This window comes from Eubalaena glacialis, chromosome 16 (genome assembly GCF_028564815.1).
Source record: "Eubalaena glacialis isolate mEubGla1 chromosome 16, mEubGla1.1.hap2.+ XY, whole genome shotgun sequence".
Lineage (NCBI taxonomy): Eukaryota > Metazoa > Chordata > Mammalia > Artiodactyla > Balaenidae > Eubalaena > Eubalaena glacialis.
Window position 1 is genome coordinate 424,879 of NC_083731.1, and position 11,635 is coordinate 436,513.

The 11,635-nt window shown below is 57.7% G+C and overlaps 1 protein-coding gene across 1 annotated transcript; it reads left to right on the forward strand.

Annotated features, from left to right (window-relative positions):
• Positions 1 to 3,831: 3,831 nt before the first annotated feature.
• On the forward strand, positions 3,832 to 9,012 carry ATP4B (ATPase H+/K+ transporting subunit beta). Its single transcript, XM_061171148.1, has 7 exons — positions 3,832 to 3,943; positions 4,397 to 4,525; positions 5,444 to 5,557; positions 5,669 to 5,868; positions 6,634 to 6,690; positions 7,881 to 7,979; positions 8,851 to 9,012. Exons 1-7 carry the CDS (start codon positions 3,832 to 3,834, stop codon positions 9,010 to 9,012), a joined length of 873 nt encoding a protein of 290 aa, XP_061027131.1.
• The last annotated feature ends 2,623 nt before the right edge of the window (positions 9,013 to 11,635 follow it).

The following is an 11,635-nucleotide window of genomic DNA, read 5'->3' on the forward strand; positions in this document are numbered from 1 at the left end:
AGGACACCTGGGACACACCTGAGGCACACCTGGGGGATACCTGAGATACACCTGGGACACACCTGAGACAGCTGGGACACAGCTGGAGGACACTTGGGACACACCAGGGGCACACCTGAGACACACCTGGGGACACCTGAGACATACCTGGGACATACCTGGGGCACACCTGAGACACACCTGGGACACACCTGGGGCTCACCTGAGACACACTGGGGGCACACCTAAGACACACCTGGGACATAGCTGGGGCACAGCTGGGACACAGCTGGAGGACACCTGGGACATACCTGGGGCACAGCTGGAACACACCTGAGACAGCTGGGGCACAGCTGGAGGGCACTTGGGACACACCTGAGGTATACCTGGGGCACACCTGGGTACGGCCTTGTCTGCCTTGTTCTAGTACACAGTAGGTGCTTGGTACATGTATGGGAAAGAATGACAAGGAAGTGATGGGGGTTGGTTACAGTTTAGAGAGGGGAGGAAGAGAAGGGCCACAGAAATGAAGAACACCCCAGCCAGAAGAGGCCGGGTAACCAACTCCACGCGGGGAGGAGAGGGTCGAGAGGGCAGTGAGATTCTGCCAGTGGGTATGAGGAGACAGGCGGACTCCGTGTCGCAGCCGGGGAAGCAGAAACAAGAACTTGCAGCTGAGCAGGTGGCTTGGTGCGTCCAGCCTGGCACTTACTAGCAGGCGACCTTGAGCTGATCTCTTCAAACCCTTCCTGCCTTTTCTTTAACCCATCAGTGTTCAGACGGGTCGGCGGCTCCGGCTCCAAGGCGTGTTGTGGACTGGAGCCCCTTCTACGTGTGTCGCTCACCGTGTGTCCCCAGACAGCACCTCCCAGCAGTGCTGGGGACTCGAATCACCTGGAGAAATAAAGATCTGCTTCAGTGGGCCTGGAGTGGGGCTGGCACCCGGGTCAGGAACCCCTGCGAGAGGCGGTGTCTGAGGACGGCAACTCCCACTGGATTAACGCTGAGCTGAACTACCTCCTGGGGAAGTGGGAAGCATTCAGATAAACGGCGTTAAATATGTTTCCGATCACGGGACTCAGAGATTGATGAGTGAACTTGGCTCTCTAAGAGGGGTCAAGTACGCAGAGCTTCCCAAACTCATTTGGCCCTTTTTTAAAAGTTTTTATTTAGAGTAATTGTAGATTCACGTGCAGTTATAAGAAATAACCCAGAGACCCCTGCACCCCTCACCCAGTGCCCCAGTGGTAGCGTCTCCCCAAACTGTAGCTCAGGATCGCAGCGCGGATACCGATGCCAACACAGCAAACGCTCAGGAACCCCCGACACCACACGGTCCCCCTTTATAGACACCCGCCTCCCTCCCACCCCAAACCCTGTCCTGAACCCTGGCAACCACTAATCTGTTCTCCATTTCCATGAAGTTGTCATTTCAAGAATGTTTTATAAGTGGAAGGTTTACGCCTCAGCCCCGCTCTTTCTTCTCTCCTTGCAGGACTCCAGTGACACAGACGTTAGGCCTTTCCTACGGCCCCCGGGTCACTGAGGCTGGGCACTTTTTTTCTGGCTCTACTTTCTCTCTATTGTTCAAATCCGGAAATTTCTATTGTTTTTTCTTCCATGTCAGTGATTCTTTCCTCTGTCCCTTCCCTTCTGCTTCTGAATCCATTCTTTGAGCTTTTTATTTTGGTTATTGTATTTTTTGAATCTAAAATCTCCATTTGGTTCTTTTTTATATCTTCTATTTCTTTCCTTAAACTTTCTACTTCTGTTTTTCCATTTGTTTCAAGCACAATCACCATTGCTCGCTGAAGCATTTCACAACCTGTCAGATGATTTCAGAACCTGTCACCTCAGGCTTGGCGTCTACTGATCATCTCGTTTTAACTTCATTTGGAGGTCTTCCCGGTTCTTGCTCTGATAAGTGATTATCCGCTGAAAGCTGGGAATCTTCCTATCATCCAGTCCTTCGGTGTTCGCGGGCTTCCGCTGACTCCACGGCAGCTGTGGAGGGGTGGGCTCCAGTCCCTTGCTGCCAGGGTGGGTGGGAGTCGAGCCCCCCGCATAGGAAGGGTGAGCTCCCACATCGCCCGGAGCTCACTCTCTTTGGGGCGTCCGTCCCACGTTGTCCCGCGGGGCACGCCGAGCAGCCCAGGGCCCCCCACCCCGCCCCAGGCCTCCCCTCCCCACGGGCACGTGTCCCAGGAAGGTCATCGTGACAACGCGTGTGCATCTCAGCATACACGTTCATGCTTCTGGGAATTCAGAGACTAAGTGTGGAGGATTTCGTTCAAAGACTTCCAGGAAGAATTCATACTGTGCTCGTCCCAAGAGTGTCTCTGTACTTTCCAGACCAGGGCGGCACCGATTCTGTGCACCGCAGTTCCTACCCTGTGTCTTCAGGCCTCGGCGCGGGGGTCCCAGACCCACAGGCTGTGGACGGTGAGACCGCAGCCTAAGGCCACACTGTGTTTTTACTGCCCTAAAGTTCCAAAGCTGTGAAGGGGAACAGTGTGAAGGAAAATGCCTAGGATTGGTCCATTAAGAGACGATGAGTCCAAGCTAAAACGCTGCGATTCCATCTGAATTTTAGGGTGTTCGTTTTGCTGACAAACTCTAAATCATCCTAAAAATAAACGTAATGGCTAGAGGGCTTTTCACTATTTTTATCCCCGAAGAACACCTCCAATTTGGCTGCGTGGGTCCCTCGGAGGGAGAGTGACGATGGGTGGACGCCCAGCTCTTTGTATACAATCCCCACCCTTTCAGTCGGGTCCCGACTTAGATATTTGTAAAGACGCCTCGGTGCCACGTCATATGTGCCCGGCGCTGCGCTTTCCTCCTAATCTCAGAGGGGGGTGCCCCAGCCATGTGGACCGCCAAGGCCGCTTGGTTCTGGCCACGCATCAGGTGGTCCGGGGGCTCGTAGTTGTCCAGACGCCCAGGCCACCCGGCAGGTCAGCTCCCTCAGAAACTCGGGGGTGGGACAGGTGTCACAGGTTTCCAAGGCGCCCCAGGTGGCTCGGACGTGCTGCCAGGCTGAGCGTCCCCTGCCTAGACACTGCCGCCGTCCTGCAGCCACAAGCAAGGCCCACGGGAGCTCCCAAGTCCACTGGGTCCCCGTGGGGTCAGAGTCTGCATTTCAGCAACATGCCCGGGGACCGGTGTGCATTCGGTTTCGAAAACACCTGTAGATTGTATGGCTGTGGATTCCTCCATGGACACAAAGTCCTACAGGGCCCAACACTGGCTCTCAGAGGACACCACGCTCATCACCGAAGCTCAGCTCAGAAGTGACGGGAACCCCTGCGGCCCCGCATCCGGCCGCCCCGGGCACCGGCAGGCTTGGCTCTCCAGCATCAGGAGTGACAGCGGTGGGAGCCTCCGCCCCCGCCAGGGTCCCAGCCATCGCCTCATCGTGACCTGGGGCGCCTGCTGCAATCAGCTCAGAGCAGGGGGCACCTCGGCCGCGGGTGAGCGTCGGGGTCCAGGCCCCTCCTCGTGCAGACAGCTCTCTTCACACCTCCCTCCCCAAGGAAGTGTGAGTGGGCAGACCTGGGCACCTGGCAGGCCTCCTTGCTCATTATCAGAGCAGATAAAGTTCCGGGCCAAGGGCACCTGAGAGGAGGAGTGAGCCACCCTGATTTGCCCAGGGAGGGGGTGGAGGGGCACCTGACGGCAGGGGAACCCGCCAGGCCTGCCCGGGCGCCGGCGCTTGACGGCCGAGCAGCGATAACACCCTGCTGGGCTCGCCCCGGAACCCAGAGCCGCAATGCCCTTGACCTCTGAGGGGGAGACCATAAAACCCAAGGGGACATCCTACCCCAAGTGTCCTTTGGCAGGAGCGGGGCGATGGCGGCGCTGCAGGAGAAGAAGTCATGCAGCCAGAGGATGGAGGAGTTCCAGCACTACTGCTGGAACCCGGACACGGGCCAGATGCTGGGCCGGACGCTGTCCCGCTGGGGTCCGTGCGGCAGGGCGGGGGCGCCGGGGGAGGGCAGGGGACCAGCCAGCAGCCGCGTGGGGCTGGCGGTCTCAGTGCCCAGACGCAGGCCCTGGCCGGCCTCTCCTCCCCCACTGGGTGATCCCAAAGGCCCCCCTCAGCCCTGACGCCCCCCGACACCCCCGGGCACCTGAGAGCGGGGAGCAGCTAAGGATCAGCCCCAGAGGCTCAGCCTTAGATTTGAGAACAGCGGTTTTAAAGCTACCTTCCTAAAACTATAATTTTTAAAAAGGCTTTTAAGTTAAGGGGTGCAGGGTTATCGGGGTGATGAGAATGGTCTGGAACCAGATAGCGGGATGGGTGCCCAGCGCCGTGCGTGAACGTTCACCTGAGCAGTGACGCGTTTGGTGGGCTGCACGCGTGTTCCCCGCGACCAAGCAGCTGTCGCTGCGTCTGACCTGCCTCTTCCCGCAGTGTGGATCAGCCTCTACTACGTGGCCTTCTACGTGGTCATGACCGGCATCTTCGCCCTGTGCATCTACGTGCTGATGTGCACGATCGACCCGTACACTCCCGACTACCAGGACCAGCTCAAGTCACCAGGTACTGGGCGTCGGGCCCTGCTCTGCCCAGGGCTGCCGGGTCAGGACACGACCCCTCGGGGAGGAGGTCGGGGAGGACGGTCACCAGGGGATCAGGAAGGGGGGCGAGGGGAGCTCGGCGTCCGTGTGGCGTCACCAGCACCAAGGCTGCTCTCCTGTGGAGGCCTCGCCTCCCCAGCAGCAAATTAGGTCCAGGGCACGAGTGCCGTCTAAGTGCAGCGTGGCCCGTGCGACGAGGGGTCTGAGCCAGCGCCAAAGAGGAGGAAGTCACTGGTGGCGAGACTCCCAAATCCTGGGGAGGGTGTTTGGACCGAGACTCCCCCACGCAGCCAGCTAACCTGCGGTGCCTGCAAAAAACAAAAACAAAGGGAGTGGGGGAGAAACGAAGGAAGGAAAGCTTCTTCCAGCCCAGCTACTCAGAGTGTTTGTCACCCCTGCGTCCTTAACTCTTTCTGAGGAAGATAATAACCCAAGAACATCCAACAGCAGCGCTGAGCTGTGCCACCCTCGGTGGATCCTCTGCAAATCATCGTGACAACTGGGGCTCAATTTTTTGAATCAACCAATGGATAAAACATGGAGGATTTCGATGTCATTTCAGAACAGAACGTAATAGATTACAAGCTTGAGAACACACTGTGATAGAATGTGCCCCAAACCCAGAGGCTGGCAGGCAGGCAGGCCTCCTGTGGGAGGGACCCGCGGGCCCTGGCCAGGCCTCGTGGGACGGCGCGGCCCCCCCGGCCCCTGGGCAGGGTCCCGGGCCCTGCTGGCTGCAGCCTCCTCGCCAGGGGCGGGGGGACCCTCGAAGGCCTGGTCCCGAAGCGTCCCAGGCACGGCCTCCCCCAGGCCGGGGCCAACCGCCCAGCAAACGGCCTGGATGTACAACCAAAGACCAAGCGTCACGTCCTTTTTCCAGGGGTGACCTTGAGGCCAGATGTCTACGGGGAGAAAGGCCTGGACATTTCCTACAACGTGTCTGACAACAGGACCTGGACAGAACTAACTCAGGCCCTGCACCACTTCCTGGCAGGTAAAGTGTAGAATGCACCTCAGTCTCCGTTCTTTCCTCGTCTCAGGAACCCCCGGGGGCGGGGAGGGGGGCTGCAGCTCGGGCAGGGCTGCAGGCGTGTCTGTCCCCCAGGCTACTCACCCGCGGCCCAGGAGGACAACATCAACTGCACGTCCGAGAGGTACTTCTTCCAGGAAAGTTTCCTGGCCCCGAACCACACCAAGTTCTCCTGCAAGTTCACAGCAGACATGCTGCAAAACTGCTCGGGCCGGCCGGACCCCACCTTTGGTTTTGAGGAAGGAAAGCCGTGTTTCATTATCAAGATGAACAGGGTGAGTGAGGGGGTTGGAGGTGAGAAGGGAGCCGGGCCCCTGCCTCTCCTGCACGTGTGCCAGCCGCGAGCGTGCCTTCCCTCAAACACAACCGGGAGCCGCCATCCAGACCCACCACCCACTTGCCCGTGGCGTGCGCCCCCCGCGAGCCGCAGAGCCTGGGGCAGCCCTGTGTGCACGGCAGCTGGAGGAAGCCGGGCCGCGGTCAGCGTGGGGAGGGCACCTGGGACCCGTCTGGGGACAGGCGCAGAGGGAGGCTGACCGTGAGAACACAGCAAACCACGGGAGTCACGTCCACGCTGCGGGGAGAGGGGACATCTCGCCAGGGCCCCGGGGAGGGTGGGGTCTGGAGGACCCGGCTCCACGCTGGCATCTGCGTGGCACTCTTCATTTTCCTCCCTAAGAGGCCGGGGGGGCCACGCACTGGCACACCGTGCTGGGCCCCCGGGCCCAGCTGGGGTGTGGTCCCGGCTGCCTGGCAGGTGTGCAGCGAGGGAGGGCGGTGGTCCCCACGAGCCAGGAGGGCACTGCACTGGACCCTGGGCACCAGCAGGCGCATCCGGGGGCCGGGCCGTCGGCACAGGTGGGCTCGGGGAGCTCAGACCCCCGTCCAGCTCTGCCACCTGCCGGCCAAGACCACGGCCCCGGCGTGGAGCTTCCGGCTTTGAAGCAGGAGTTGGTACATCCGCCCCAGACCCTCCCCGACACCCGTCCTCCGTGCTCACAGACGGGCACAGAGGCCACGTCCAAACCTTTCCCTTTCAGATCGTCAAGTTTCTCCCCGGCAACAGCACGGGCCCCAGGGTGGACTGCACATTCCTGGTGAGTGACCGGCCACAGCTGTCTTGTTTAGGCTGGAAAACCTGCGGGAAATACTGATCTGGTTTTCCCTAAAATCATCTCAACCGTCCGCCTAATAAGCCAGGTGCACGAATTGCATGAACCTTCACTTGAGTGGTTTTATCATGGGGGATTAAAAACGTGGTAAGAATTATCAAGAAAAAACGTTCTATATGGTATTGCAAGATGCCAAATGGCACAGCTATATGATCCTGGAGAATAGTTTTACTGTCTCTGGAAAAAAAAACAACAACAACAACCTGGTAAGAAAAACAACGCTCGTCATTGTTTTACTTCAAAAAGCATTTGGGACAGTGTATCACTGACATGCTTCAAAACGTTTGTGGCTATTTGGAAAAACCAAGGCACTTCTACTACGCTGCTTTGTCCTTTTTATTTGCTTATTTACAAAAATATGCAAGTTACCGACAGCTACTGTTGTCTGGCAGTGTGTGTATATAAATGCTGCCAACAGTTGGCATTAATTTAGTCCAGTTTTTCTCAAAACATGTTTTTAAGTACAACATGAAAAAACTAAATTTGTCTTCACTGAATATTTTCTAAAGTTTGTTTTCACGATCACGCCCTCAGCCAAGGCTCTCTGCCGTCAGCACGGGTGCCCCACCGGGGTGACCCCCCCCCCAAAGCCTGCAGTCTCCCCGGAGCGCAGCATTCGTCCTGTTTTGTTTTTCCTTGTTGAGTTTCCTCAACCACACATGTGTAGGCTGACCCGGGATCTGCACAGACACCAAAGTACCCTTCCTCTGCCCTCAGACGAGCTCAAGCCGTCGGGCGATTCGCTGGCTCTGACAGTGAAAGGAAGCACACCCCACGACAGCGTATGGGTCCTTCCCGAGTCTCGGCAGATCAGCCGCCCAGCTTTGTGGGCCTTCATTCCCACACGCTCGGCTCTATCGCCTTTTTTATCCTAAGAGGGTTTAAAATGGAAGAAAATACAAGTTTGTTAAGTCACCCGGGGTCTTGCAAACTAACAAATTACACCCTTAACGGATTCTCGGCTGATGATAAAGATTAGATCTAGTTTATGCCAACTGCACATGTGGTCACGGCGCACACGTGGGCACACACGTGGACTTGCGTGCAGAAGCACGCAGGGCGCAGACACGAGTGCGCCACATCCGGCCTTTCTCACAGCGGCCTCTCGCCCGCAGGACCAGCACCGGGATGCCCCGGCCCTGCAGGTGGAATACTTCCCGCCCAGAGGCGTCTACAGCCTACACTACTTCCCCTACTATGGGAAGAAGGCCCAGGTACGTGTGCGCCGCTGTCCCCAGCAGCTGCTCCGGAACCGGATCAAACTGAGCAATCACCAGCAGAAGGGAAGCCCTAAATGTTCCACCTGTAAAAACGAAACAAGGCCGTACTTAGCCCAGCCGGACCACTTAATCTTCGGGTGCTTCCCAAACCCATGTTCTCGTAACTACCTGAAAACACATTGTTCTCACGCAAAATAAATATCAAATCTAATCTTTTACCTTCCAAGGGCCTCCTTAGAAGGCCCTTAGACAACTGCATATCCATTTAAAATCATTTTCTCCAAATCTCTTGCTTTATCCTCTGTGTTTTTTTTGTTTGTTTGTTTTTTTAAGAAAGTAGAAGTCTAGTGCTTTTTTATTTATTATTTATTTATTTATTTATTTATTTTTGGCTGTGCTGGGTCTTCGTTTCTGTGAGGGCTTTCTCTAGTTGTGGCAAGCGGGGGCCACTCTTCATCGCGGTGCACGTGCCTCTCATTATCGTGGCCTCTCTTGTTGCGGAGCACAGGCTCCGGACGCGCAGGCTCAGTAGTTGTGGCTCACGGGCCTAGTTGCTCCGTGGCATGTGGGATCTTCCCAGACCAGGGCTCGAACCCGTGTCCCCTGCATTAGCAGGCAGATTCTCAACCACTGCGCCACCAGGGAAGCCCCCCTCTGTGTTGTTTTTATATTAATTTCATCAAGTGTAATTTGAAGTTGAATCTGTCACTGGTCTGTGCCCCCCCCAACCCGGGGTCAAGTCTCCTCGTTTCTAAGCAGGGAGACATTTGTGTCCCAGTGAGTCCCGGGCGGCTCTCGGGCGACATGAGAGCACCCAGCCAAGCGCCCGGCAGCCCTCGAGGGTCCTAATGCACGTCCGCTTCAGCCCCACTACAGCAACCCGCTGGTGGCCGCAAAGCTTCTCAACGTCCCCAGGAACAGGGAGGTTGTCATCGTGTGCAAGATCCTGGCGGAGCACGTGACCTTCGACAACCCCCATGACCCCTATGAGGGGAAGGTGGAGTTCAAGCTGAAAATCCAGAAGTAGAGGAGCCAGGCGGCTGGCCCCCAAGTGCAGGGTGACCGCAGACGCCACGTCCAGCTAAACCCGGCACTGGAGGCAGCTCCGCACCAGACAGGCCCCCGTGCGCCCAGCTCTCAGAGCCAGAATCCTGTGAAATCTCTGTCACTTTTTAGGTAGAATTTGTAGCCACAATAAAAACGCTGGGCTAACACGGTGACCCTAAGGCAGCAGCTGTGCAACTAACAAGACCCCAAAAGGACTCACCTCTTCCACGTGGACATCACCTTTCTTGCTGTAATTTATTTTTTCTATACGTTAATGTGAAGACCGGTAGTGCGTTGATATGAAACGTGACTTAGGATTTCATGCATTCTGGTTGCCGGCTTTAAAAAATGCAATTCCTAAACTGTAAAAATCAAGTTTATTAAATTCACTCTTAATCTATGTAAAAGAGTCATGTCTCTCCTGATGAGGGGGAAGAATTAACTAAAAAATCAAACTAACTGAAATTCAGTTAACTAAATTAACTTAAGAAGAATTAACTAAAATTAATGAACTAAAAAACCTCTCCCTTTAACACTTTCAGTTGCAAGTCAGGGACATTACAAACCGGAGTGGAAGGGGCTGCCCCGAGAGCGCACAGTTCTGGGTCGTAAGGGTGTCCCCACGCGGCGGAGCCCAAACCCCAGAGGTGATCTTCCTCGGAGCACAGTCTCCCCTCCAGCCTCCAGGGCGGGGGGCGGTCTGCAGCCCCAGCCCATTCAGAAAACCCTGAAACGAGAACATTCTGTCCCAAGGACAAACCTGCTCTCACCTGTCGCCCACTTTTCACCCCACCCGGAGCTGGCAGCCCGGAGTCCTAACCCCACGGAAGAAGCCCCGCAGAGGCTCAGGGGACAGGGGACCCGCAGCCCAGCCCCGAAGGCCGCCAGGGCCCGGGGTGCGGGCGTCTCTGCTCCGCATTGCCGACCCCACCGGCAAAAACCCTGAGCCACCTGGGAAGTGCCACGTCAGGCCAGAGATCAGGCCACCTCAGGGATGTCACGACACATCGGAGGTCAGAGGTCAGAGGTCCAGCCACCCCAGAAGAGACACCGAGGCCTCGATGGGGGTGGGGTGGGGGTGCACGTCGTGGGGCCCAAGCACAGTAGGCTGCCTGACTCGGGGTCCCTCCTCCAGCTGCCCTGGGAGGCCGGGGCTGCTGATTCCATTTCACAGGGAAGGAAACCGAGGCCCAGCAGCTGGAGGGGCTGCCCCCGCGGGAGGGTGCAGGGGACCCGGCTACCTGCCGACCACAAAGCGCCCCTTGGAAAGAAGTGCTAGAACCTTCTGTCAAGTTGCTGTCGAATACACGGAACAACCAGCACCTGGGGGAGGGGTGGCACAGGCTCTGGGGTCAGAGGTCAGAGGCCTAGGTTCGAGTCCGGACGTTCCTCTCTCGGGAGCTCGCTGACGCGCCCCGGGGACCACTGCTGCGCCAACACCCAGAGTCAGTACTCGGCCCAAGTAGCCACAGGCCTCCTGGTTTGCAGAACCCCACACTCACCAGCTTGTAAGATGTGACCTTTGGAATCAAACACCTCCCCTGGAGGTCACAGACCACACTGCAGGGAAGCGGGCGTGGACGGACGCAGGCTGGACACCCTGACGGGTGATGCTCCGGGATGCCTGGGCCACAGCTGACCACCTACCAGGAGGAGCAGGAGAGGCGACGATGCCGGAACCTTGTCCCCCGTCCAAGGCGCTCCCGCAGCAGCGGAGCCAGCAGACCCTCGGCCACCCGGGTCACCACCGCTGGAAGGTCGGGGGTCTCCTGCCCGCGCCCAGGTGCCCAGCTTGGCCAGACCCGCCCGGGTGCCCTGGAGGAGGAGGGGCCGCAGGGGCGTAGCCGCAGGGGACTCGGCCGGAGACGCAGGGCTGGCCGCGTCCTCACCGCACGGGCGCCGACACTGCCCCCGTCTCTCCAGCCACAGCCCTCAGGACACTTCAGGCAGCCACAGTCAGGAAGAAAGGAGGAACTGCCGCATCCCTCAGGAGACGCGACTCTGCTCAAGGCCGCAACCGTGCACTGCAACGTCCACGGATGTCTTCGACCAACGTGAATAAAACACTGAGCTGCCCCATCTCACCTTACAATCTGACTCTTCTTCCGAAAGTCAAATCCATAAAATCTGTCTCGACTTCTAGGATCCGGGAGAAAGACAAGGAACGACCTCGGCCTGGCTCTCTCACCGTGGGCGTGTCCGCGAGGGCATCCAGCCTGCATCCCTCCGCCCCCTGCTTCCCTGTGGCACTTCGTGACCTTTCCGGGATGTGTTTGCAAAGTTCACGTTTTGTAAGGATTCACACTTTAAAGGTCGTGGGTACGTTTCTTCTAAAAACAAGGCAAGGCACAAACTCTCTCCCCACCACTGGCCGCGTCCCCGGGACCTCCTCCCTCGGCCCCGCCGCTGGGCAGCGGCAGGACAGGCTGGGGGCCTCGGCGGGTCCTGCGTGCACTGCTGGGCCTGGACCCTCTCCTCCCTCCGGAGAAGGGCACGGCTGACGGAACAAAACGAGCTCCCGACAGCAATCCCGAATCAGAGGGACACACGACTTGTTTAAAATGCCCATGCGCACTTTATTAATAAAAACTAACAGTGCCAAG

Excerpts from the sequence above, each read along its gene's own strand:
- ATP4B (XM_061171148.1), top strand. The coding sequence starts at position 3,832 with ATGGCGGCGCTGCAGGAGAAGAAGTCATGCAGCCAGAGGATGGAGGAG. Across the intron at positions 3,944-4,396 it reads CCGGACGCTGTCCCGCTGGG|TGTGGATCAGCCTCTACTAC; the intron begins GTCCGTGCGGCA and ends CTCTTCCCGCAG. Across the intron at positions 7,980-8,850 it reads ACTATGGGAAGAAGGCCCAG|CCCCACTACAGCAACCCGCT; the intron begins GTACGTGTGCGC and ends CGTCCGCTTCAG.